The sequence below is a fragment of the Rhinolophus sinicus genome, chromosome 1 (genome assembly GCF_057876585.1).
Source record: "Rhinolophus sinicus isolate RSI-liver-muscle chromosome 1, RSI-T2T, whole genome shotgun sequence".
In the NCBI taxonomy this organism is placed as follows: Eukaryota; Metazoa; Chordata; class Mammalia; order Chiroptera; family Rhinolophidae; genus Rhinolophus; species Rhinolophus sinicus.
This window is the reverse complement of record NC_142501.1, coordinates 79,400,345-79,411,389: the sequence shown is the minus strand read 5'-3', so window position 1 is coordinate 79,411,389 and position 11,045 is coordinate 79,400,345. Positions and strand designations below refer to the sequence as shown.

Below are 11,045 nucleotides of genomic sequence, written 5' to 3'. Positions count from 1 at the left end.
TCAAAGATAGATGACATGATTTTGTGGAAGGTGGATGAGCACAAAACTATGCAGACTGAATGTGACTACTGGAGTTTCCACTTTTGTGTGCTGGAGGAATCTGAGGGTGACTTTTTGGAATTTACCCCATGTCAGGTAACTGTTCTACACCAGTCATGATCATTCAAACTTCATGCCTATGACTCAGTTTTGCCCAAAGAAACATGCTCTAAAGTCTCTGGAATTGTTTCTTTACTTCTTAAAACCTCAAAGAGATCACCCCTTTCCTTACTCTGGTAGTTATGGTGGCAGAAAGTGATGCCTAAAGCAGTGGCAACATATTGCTACCATCATTCTAATATTTCCCAATGATGCCAAAATGGAAAGTAGAAAAACCTGGGATTGTCAAGACCATTCTGAGCAACCACATCAACCCCAGACACCAACCTCTTCACAGACATCTATTTCTAGTGGATTGTATTCTTTTCTGTACATTTGAGTTTCTTCCTTGTATCATATCCTTGCAGACTGAAAGATATTTTGTCAGTTCTTATACTGACAAATTCAGCTTTCCTGATAGTGACAAACTCTTTCAGTTTTCATTTTTCTAAAAACGTTATTTAAACCTTGCCTTTCAAAGGTATTTTCACTGCACATAAAATTCCTGTCAGCAGTTTTCCTTTTTTTTTTTTTCTTTTTTCCTTTTCTTAAGCTTTTCACCTCATAATGTGGTCACTAGATTAATTGACTTTTGGCCTCCATTATTTCTGATGAAAAGTGAACAGAACTTATTTTCTTTATTACACTGTACATGTCTTTTTTCCTCCTGTGGATTTTGTTGGTGCTTAATTTTACGCTTTTGGGGAGGCTAGCTAGAGAATATTTTCAAATCTGGGGCTATGTTTCTCAACCTCAGCACTACTGACATATTGTGCCAGATAATTTTTGTTGTGGGGACTGTGCTGTGCTAGGGAGGATAGCTGGCACTGTCCTCAGCCACTACCTACAAGAGGCCAGCAGCACTTCATAATTTGTGACAATTAAAAATGCCTCCAATGAACATAGTGGTACTTATATCTTTACGGATAAACGTCTTCATATTTTTTTGATAAATACTTAGGAGAGGAATTGCTGAGTCATATGGTAATTCTATTTTTAATTTTTTGAGGAACCTCCACATGATTTTTCATAGTGGCTGTACCCATTTATATTCCCACCAGCAGTGTATGAGGGTTGCTTTTTCCCCACATTATTCACAGTGGCCAAGATATGGAAACAACCAAAGTGTCCTTTCATGGATGATTGAATAAAAAATATGTGAGATATATATATATATATATATATATATATATATATATATATATATATATATATACACACATACATACATATATATGTATAGATATATACATATATATGTATAGATAGATATATATAGAATGTAATATTACTCGGCCATAAGAAAAGATGAAATACTGCCATTTGCGACAACATGGATGTATCTTGAGACTGTCATCCTAAGTCAGTCAGAAAAAATCATGAACCACATGACTTCACTCATATGTGGGATATAAAACTAAAAGCAACAAACAAATAAGAGAAAGAAACAAAAACTCACAGGCACAGACAACAGTTTAGTGGTTACCAGAGGTTAATGGCAGAGGGGGAATAGTAGAAGAAGGTAAAGGCGATCAATATATGGTGATGGAAGGAGAACTGACTCTGGGTGTTGAACACACAATGCAATATATAGATGATATATTATAGAATTGTACACTTGAAACCTATATCATTTTACTAACCAATGCCATCCCAATACATTTAATAAAGTTTAAAAAAAAAATTCTCCAGCTCTTTGCAACGACCACTAAGCAAATAGAACTCTACTTGTTCACGAGCCTTGCTCTGCTTCCTCTGCAACCATGTCTAAAAAATCCAATATGGCTGAGATTGAGAAATTCAATAAGTCAAAATTGAAGAAGACAGAAATGCAAGAGAAAAATCCATTGCTTTCAAAAGAAACGGTTGAATAAGGGAAGCAAGCTGGTGAATCATAATGAGGCATGCACCACCAGTATGCACTGTACATTCCACAAGCATTGCTTTCTTATTTTACTTCTTTTTTTTTCTTTTTTTTTTTTTGCGGTTTAGCTTTGTAAGATGCAAAGAAGTTGAATCAAGTTTAAATGACTATGCTGCCCCTTTACACATGAAAGAACTACTGACAACAAAAGCCACACCTGCCTCTCCAATCTATCTCTCTGGCTGGCAGGGAAGGAAAAGAACTTGCATGTTAGGGAGGACAGAAGCTGGGTGGGATGATAGTGAAACCTAAATACCAAACTGTTCCAACGTGTCTTGCAGGCTGTAAAATGCAGTTTAATCAGAGTGCCAAGTTTTGTTGTTGTTGAAATGATTTTAATTATTGAAATTCACAAATTTTGGTTCTCTACTTCTTCTGTCTGACTTGTTTCGCTTAGTATTATAATCTCAAGGTTCATCCTATGTAACTTTACTAACAATTGTCAACCCGATAAAATTCACCTAAAAAAAAAAGAGATTCACAATTTTTTAAATATGAAAATAAAAAGTTTTACAACTGGAAAAATAAATGTCTCCAGACATTGCCAAATATCCACTGGTTGGAAAACGTGCCCCATTTTCCCCTTCTCCCATGAAGCAGGACTGCGGTAGGACATATCCTTACTCTTAATATGTGGTGGTCTTTCTGCTACGTCAGCTGGATGCCATGAATGTGTTCAAGTTAAGTACAAAAGAGACACTGGACAAGAAAATTCCCTAAGCAGACAAAAACAAGCCACATAAGCAAAACTTACTTCCTGAACATGAGAAACAGGTTACTTCTTGAAAATACCTTTGATAATCATGAAAGAAACACATTATTTTCCTAAAAATAGTATAAGATCATCACTTTTAACCAATCGCTGCCACCTGGAAATCCCCATTGTAATGACCAATCATTTTGAAGGTTAAACAGTTTCTCATTTTCATTTTGTGAGCCATCCTGTAATGTCATGACCCTGAGCTTCATAAAAGCTTTAAATTTGCAAGCTTCAAGTTCACAAATTATTTATGTGCACAATAATTTCTTCCTAAATTCTATTTATTGATTTTGTGGTTTTAATTGTTCTATTTCTGGATTTTTGACAAATATTAATAAGTTCTGACAATTCTGGGTGGACCAGAACTCAAATCTTCCCATTTTCTGGTTTTCCCAATATAATTAGCCAATAAAATGCAGTATATCTATTCTGTTTTTAACCAAGTTGTTGCTACTTTCTGGAAAACTTCAGCTCTTCTCATTCCCTGTATATACAACCCACTTCTCAGTCTTGACATCTCAACAAGCCCTGGATATACTTCTCAAGAGATCTCTTTGTAATCCCTCCTCTTTCTGATGCTCCAAATCATTGCTTCATCGACTCAATCGAATCCTTGTGCTCTATTTACATGCTACCTGTCCTCAATGTGGTCAGAAAAATGACCCCAAGCAACAAGTTGGATATTTGTGTCCAAGTACACTTTGTAAACTTCCCTTTCTCAGAGTGGTAGTGTTACTTTGCCTTTTGACCTGAAAATAATAATATTATATATATTGTCCAGCTTAAAATTGTTTACAGCAAGAGAACTAGTCTGGCACCAGTTATTGCGTCATTTCTAGAAGCATAATTAGGTCATTTGTATATTAAATATTTGCTCACATTTTCTTTATCAGAATATGATTAAGAGTTTTTATATTTTCACTTATAAAATAAAAAACAAAAACAAAACAAAATTAAGATTCATCATAGTTGTGTAATTTTGATCATTAGCAATTTGATTATTAGTGATTGTCCTTTCCTGAATCTTCTCTCTTCAATATATATAATTAGCTTCCAAGGAAGCTTTTCATCATTCCGATTATTTAAATAAAAGCCTCCTCCTTTTCCTCCAAGTCTTTCCAATCTTTAATGTAAAAACCTTCCAACTATTGGATAGTATAAGCGCTTTCTTTCATAATCACTCATTTATTTATCCTATGGAAGAGGTAATAGGAAAGGAATATTTCTTTTTATTTGTCCTAACTGTCTCCCCTTAAAAGGAAAATGAAAACTATTTCTTGAACCCACTAAAATAAAACCGCTACTATGTTTCCTCCCACCACAAGACAGTATTTCCTCACTATAGCCTCTAGTCAGAAGTGGAAAAAATAACCAAAATATCAGTTGTTTGAATTTTGCCATTTCTACAGTAAACAACAATTGCTAATTAAATAATGTTTATGAAATTATTTCAATAAAATTTCAGCTACTGACTCCCTTAGACCTTTCAACTTTACTATATTTCTTGTAATATATCTAAATGTTGGAATATATTTTTGAGGAGGAAATAAGTTGACCTTATTTTTAAACTGTTTAAATCAGTAATTAATGAAAGCCTGCCTCTTTATGCAAAGCAGTGGTTTGGTTTCTTCAAGTATCCTTTAATCCAATGAGGAAAACCAAGACATGAAAATAAGTAATTTAGGAATAAATAAAACGTGGAAAGACATAAGTGTTGAGGGTGGAAGGAGTAAGATACAACTTTAAATTGAATGTGTGTTGTGGCATGAGGTCTGCCATGTTTCTCCAAAAATAAGGCTGGGTCTTATATTCATTTTTGCTCCAAAAGACACATTAAGGCTTATGTTCAGGGGATGTCATCCTGAAAAATCATGCTAGGGCTTATTTTCAGGTTAGGTCTTATTTTCAGGGAAACATGGTATGTTAGAAAAATGTACCCAGCTTATGGGATTGAATATTTCCTTGTGACTGTAGGGGCTACATGAGGGACATTATTCAAAAGCTATTGAAATTTAAGTTTCATTGTCATTCCTTAGTTTTTTGCAAATAATTGTCAGACAATATAATTGCTGGTAGTACTGGGGGACAAAACGGGTTTCTAATCTTGCAGGTGCTATTTTCAGTCCCTGCTGTACTACAAAATATTTGTGATACTGGACCCCATTTATTATTTATAAAATGTTAAAAAGGTTGCCATGAAAAATGTCTAAAATAACATGTAATGTGCTCAGCACAATGTGGCGTATAGTAATTATGTGTTATATGAAGCTTTCCTTCCTCTTTCTTGAGTAAATTGACTTGTATACTCTATAGACAACACATAAACTCAAGAAAAATTTTATTCATAAGCAAAAGTTATTCTTATAGTTTCAATTGTTTCCCAAAAAGTGACAGGAAATAAATTACCTTATTAATATTTATATCTCAATATCACCTATTTTATATCTAAACATCTGAGACTAAAGCTTATGTGTACAAAAATACAGAGTAATTCTATTAAGTATGCAGTCCATAAATATACAGAAGAATAATATAAAACACAAGGAAATGCAATGAATTGATAACTATTCAAAGCCTATGCACACTGATACTAAATTATGTAGTTTCCTCCTCTTGACAAAATACTTATTAACTACAAAGAGAAAAAAATAATATATTTACAGTACAGAAGCCTGGAAGATTCCGTTTCAATCAATGATAAATGTTAATATCACCAGAAGTGGGACAATTTATCATTGTGTGTCAATTCGTAGAATACAGTATTTTTTCAAGAGGTAGTTTGAGGCTACAAAATATATATCATTCCTCATTATATTCTTAATTAATTAATGTCAGTACAAATTAATAGACCCTTATTTTATTCTACAGTTTATAATCTACAACTATAAATATATATATTTTTGATGCTTAGAGTATCTCTGTTTAGGTCAGTGGGAGACTCTTCAAGCTATTTCTAGGCCCTTTGGACATGGCTGAATTATTCTTCAAGCACTTTGATATTTTATGTCAAATGTAAATGTTGTAGGTTCCTTTGTAATTTCCGTGACCTAGCCTTGTAATCACCCATTTCTTCCACCTACTTTCTTTTTTAGTAGAGATTGGTTTATATAGCCATCTTCTGAGGTATGCCAGTGGAAAAATCTGGTGAATAAATGTATGTATCTATATTTCCCTATCGATTTACATTTATGTTGAAAACAATGAGTTCACACTAATATACCACCAATATCAATTCAAAATCCCAGCTCTCTCTCTGTCTCTCTTTCTCTCTTTGATTAGTGACTGCCTACTCAGACAGTAAGAAAAGTAGCTCCCATTATATACAATGCACTCATTTATTTCATCTGTCTTCCTGTATACAACCAAATTGTCATCACTGTCTTACTACACAGATGTCCTTCTCCCATTGAATGGGTTCTGACACCCTGTGCCAGGCTGCCACCTCATACTCGTATATGAGAACCCTCCTTAGCTCTGGGCAGTCTCTGATACACCACTTCAGGTCACTAAAACTCTGAAACCGCATGTCATACCATCCCTCCATGGGACAGCTTTCTCATCTTGCTTGGCCTCTCACTCTCATGGTAGGCCACCCCCCAGTTTGGACTTCTTCCTCATTTGAGGCTGGTTCTAAATGTACACTCTGGACTACTATGATTCTCCTAAACCCAGATGCATGCAATGCTCCATCATGCTAAAGCTTTTAGGACTATGTTGTTCAAGAAGGGAAGGAAAGAAAAGAAAAAGAGAAGGAAATAAAGGAAAAAGAAATGGAGAGGGAACAAAAAGACGAAGCTTCATTTCCTTCTTTATATAATTTATAAAAATAGGAGATTTGCACTAACAGCCTAAGCTAAATTCTGAAACCTCAATCTAATCATTCATCTAAGACACATATGTATTAATAACCTCCTAGATAAGAGACCTAGGGGGATTCAATTTCTCCCTTTACTTGCAGAACTTACAGTCACATATAAAATATGTATATTGAAAAAAGTTTTGTGATTTCAAGGACAACAAAAAATTATTTATTTTAAAAGTCTTATAGCTCAGTTTGTGTTCATGTGTGTGTTTGTGTGTGTGTGTTAAATAATATGCAGAGCTAAAATATGTAATTATATTTAAATACATGGGATTCATTAGTTAGACATAAAAGAGAAATAACTATATATTATTTACTCATATATACACCATATATTAAGTGCTTATTATATGCCACATACTTTTATAGATACTTTAAATATATTAACTTGTTTAATATTCACAATGAGCTCATGTGTAAGATTATATTTGTATATATTTTTATAGATGAATATATGAATTCAAATTTAAGTAAATTGTTCCACTTCTAGGACAAATTTTCCCTAGTCCTACCATTTAGTACAACTAAAACTCATGGCCATTATTTACAAAAGAAACATAAGAAGACTAAAGATGAGGAGACTGAAGCAAACTGACTAGGGGATTTCGGGGCTTTGGGGTCTCATGAATTACATGTTGCTGAGTTCCCCAGGTTTTCTTTTTGCTTCATATCTCCCACAAATGGGGCTGGAAACAGAGCAATATGGAAATGCCAAGAAGAACAGAAAAAAATATAAGTCTGTCTGTGGAAGCTTTTTATGAATTGGCTATCCCTAACCAAGGGCCGGGAAACTTACAGATAATAACAGCTATATGCCATTCAAACACCACAGGAAAAAAAATGAAAGTATCACCCCACCCACACAAACGCCAGCAAAGGTTTGCTTGTGAGCCTCGTGTTTCCCTCTTTCAAGGCTGTAGTGACAGACTCGTGATTCAAAATGGATCATGGACATAAAGTGTGTGTGTGTGTGTGTGTGTGTGTGTGTGTGTGTGTGTGTGTGTTTGTGATCATTAAATAACAAAAGTTAAATAAATAACAATAGAAATGAAGTATAGATCAGTTGTTGCCAAATGTTAGGGACACTGAGGGGAAAACAGGGAATATGGAAGGGAATATATGTGATTATAAAAGGGCAGTATGAGAATAAGGATTTTTCGTGGTGATGAAAATATTCTATACCATGACGGCATCAATTTGAGTATCCTGGATATGATATTGTACTATGGTTTTGCAAGATATTTCCATTGGGGAAACTGGTATACATGGAATCTGTATACCAAAATAACAAATAACGAAAGTATAGATTATCTTAAAACAGTATGTGATTTCTTAAAACTGTATGTGATTTTACAAATAGTTCAAAGTAAAAAAGTTTAATGAAAAAGAAAGAAAGGTTAAGTGAGTGGTAGAATTGTACTATCTGTCCCCAGGTCCCACAGTCTTAACACTATACTGTAATGACTTACAATATTTTGTCCTGACTCTGTCTGTATGGCTTCAGTTTGTTTTTAACCAACAGTCTTTTGGTTTATTTTTTCCATTTTCTGATAGTATAATGATAGTTTCTAGCATTGCTTTTATTAGATATTCCTTGCAGTTAATTTAAGTCCAAAAGAACACAACTCTAAAACATTATGATTTAATATGTATGTATTCTGGGTATTTTGTTGGGAAGGGGGTAGTTTCCAAAAGAGTTAATGGAGGTTAAATGGGTAGGTGATGATGGGTTGGCTCCTCTTTGCCCCCGTTTCACATTATATTAGTCACCTTTTTTCAGACTCATTTCATGCCAATGCTATTTCCAAATAAGGGAATACTTCAGAACAGTACTTGGACTGCTAACACTATTTACTAGAAAATTTCTCACAATGAAAAAGGAAAATCATCACTTAGAAACTGGTAATTTGTTTTGAAAAGAATGAAATGTAGAAATCAACATAAGTATTTTTTTCACCTCCAAAATTAAGGGCATGAGGTGCTATTACAAGGCACTATGCCTTTTGTTTTGTGAATTTTGTAATGAGTGCATCCAAGTAGATGGGAAAGGGTAGCTGGCTCTTTTTCCCTTGCTTTTCCGGGGCAGTAGGTACTGCCAAATTACCAAAGAGCACAGGGAAAAATGTTAGAAACAATGGAGTCAGAAAATGAGAAATCAGGGTGTATTAGCCAGGGTGCTTCATATATTCACACACACACACACACACACACACACACACACGTATGGGGTGTGATCAAAAGATAAGATGAATGTTTAAGTTAAAAAGAAATTATTACAGTAAAAGACACATTGCTATCAATCCCGCTCTAGATACTCCCCCTCCTATCAAACACACTTATCCCATTGTTCTTGCTACTTTCTTAGGAGTTCTGGAAGTCCTCTTTCGTGAATGTCTTTACTTCATCCTCCATCATGACAACACACTGTGTCACACATCGCTTCTGGTAAGGCAATTTCTGTCAAATGAAAATATCATGGTGTGTCCTTATCCACCTTATTCACTGGATCTGCCACAGTGTGACTTTTGGAACTTCCCCAAAGTCAAAATGTCCATAAAGGGAAAACGTTTTGAATTGATTCAAGACATTGAGGCAGCCACAATAGTGCAACTAACAACACTCACAAAAGAGGACTTCCAGAACTGCTTCAGAAAGTCCCAAAAATGAATTTGAACCCAGGCCATCTAGTTTTTGTGTTTGTGTTGTTAACCACTATCCTGTAATGCCCCTTATTAATATAACAGAAATTTTCACATTACTTTTGAATCATTATTTATTATTTATTTATTTTTTTTTATATTAAGAGTACTAGCATGCTCTAATATAAGGGAGAAGCACTTGTGGAGTGAGGCAGAACACACACCCCGATTCTATTTTCTAATGTGTCAAATGAAAATACTGACTACTTTGGGTTGTGAGGATCGAAGACAAAATAATCATCACGGTACTTGACACACAATAGAACATAATAATTTATTTTTCTTCTCTTCTCCCACCTGCCTTCCTCATAACTATTTAGACCTCCTGCCTAATTTTTCTATAGATGTTCCCAAATGTTCTGAGAAAAGAATATATGCTAGCTATATCAGAATTTCAAAATGAAGGACTAGAAAATGTTTTGGCCATATGGGGTCATATGTTATTGGATGAATATAACTCAGCTTAAGATATCTTTACAATTTTAATGCTACAAATCCAAAAATGTCATTTCTGCAGAATTCTTACATCCTATTTCAAAACAAGCAATAACATGATATATTGTAGGCCTTTTCTATAGTTAAATTAACATAAAATTTACTTTTTAGTACAATGAAGGCTTTAACCCAAAAGAATGACTCTAATTATGATGATATATTTATTACATTTCAAAACTTATTTTTTCTTTTATAAAGGTAAAGTCATTATACACACAAATCATATATGTAGCATATATACACATATATTTAGTAGGTAGATTATTCTCTATGTACACTAGTACATAACAGTGAGATTATTTATTCCTTGAAAGTTTGAAAGCATTTCCTGACAAAAATCAGGCAGGCCTGCAGCCTTTTTCTTTTCTAAAAATGTTTCTTGTTATTTTTTGTGACTGTGATTTATGTTTTTCTTCTAAATAAAAAGTCAACTTTGCATTTTTAATAAGAATTTTATGTATCCCCACTAGATTTTTCTTAGTATTTAGCATAGCTTTATTTAATTTTTAAAAGATTTATTTCTTTTTTTTTAACAGGTAGCCTCATTTTTTAACCTTTAATTTTATTAATAAAATAAAAAAATAAATTAAATGTAAGGTTAAAAAATGTTAATCATAAATCCTTATACTATAAACAAAAGTATCCTGGGTAAAATAAATGTATTTTTAATTACTCAATGATTTTGGACCAGGCCTTTCCTTCAATTTGATTCAATTTAAACTTGATCTATAGACAAATTCTCTTAAGGTTTCTGTCCTAGCGATAAATAATCTCCTATTTGATTATTCAGTTGGGATCATCTGAGTGGATTTCTGGAAAGCAGTTATGCACCTATGCCTATATCATGCTCTTGTTCACAGTTTCTCTCACTGGTTTCTTGTTCCTTATGGCTTTAATTCCTTTACAATTCCATCGATATTAATACAGACCTTCCCCAATAGTATATGTTCTTTCTCAGTTAAAGAGATTTTTGTTTTTGTTGTGTTTTTTTTTTTTTTTTCTCTTTGTTTCTTTCTTCCTTTCCTTTTTTTCCTACAAAGAACAAAGACTCACTCCAACCAGCCCAGACAAGTGGTTTTTACATGGGTGCATGCCGAGTCTCACAGAAACCCACAGTTAGACCAAAATAAATCCAGGCCTCTGTGGAGTACAATCGGGAATTTGAAA

The 11,045-nt window shown here is 33.8% G+C and overlaps 1 protein-coding gene across 1 annotated transcript; it reads left to right on the top strand.

Annotated features, from left to right (window-relative positions):
* The first annotated feature begins 1,901 nt into the window (after positions 1-1,901).
* LOC109435296 (thymosin beta-4, Y-chromosomal-like) lies at positions 1,902-2,012 on the top strand. The gene has a single exon (XM_088799291.1). The coding sequence runs from the start codon at positions 1,902-1,904 to the stop codon at positions 2,010-2,012; it is 111 nt and encodes a 36-aa protein (XP_088655417.1).
* Positions 2,013-11,045: the final 9,033 nt, after the last annotated feature.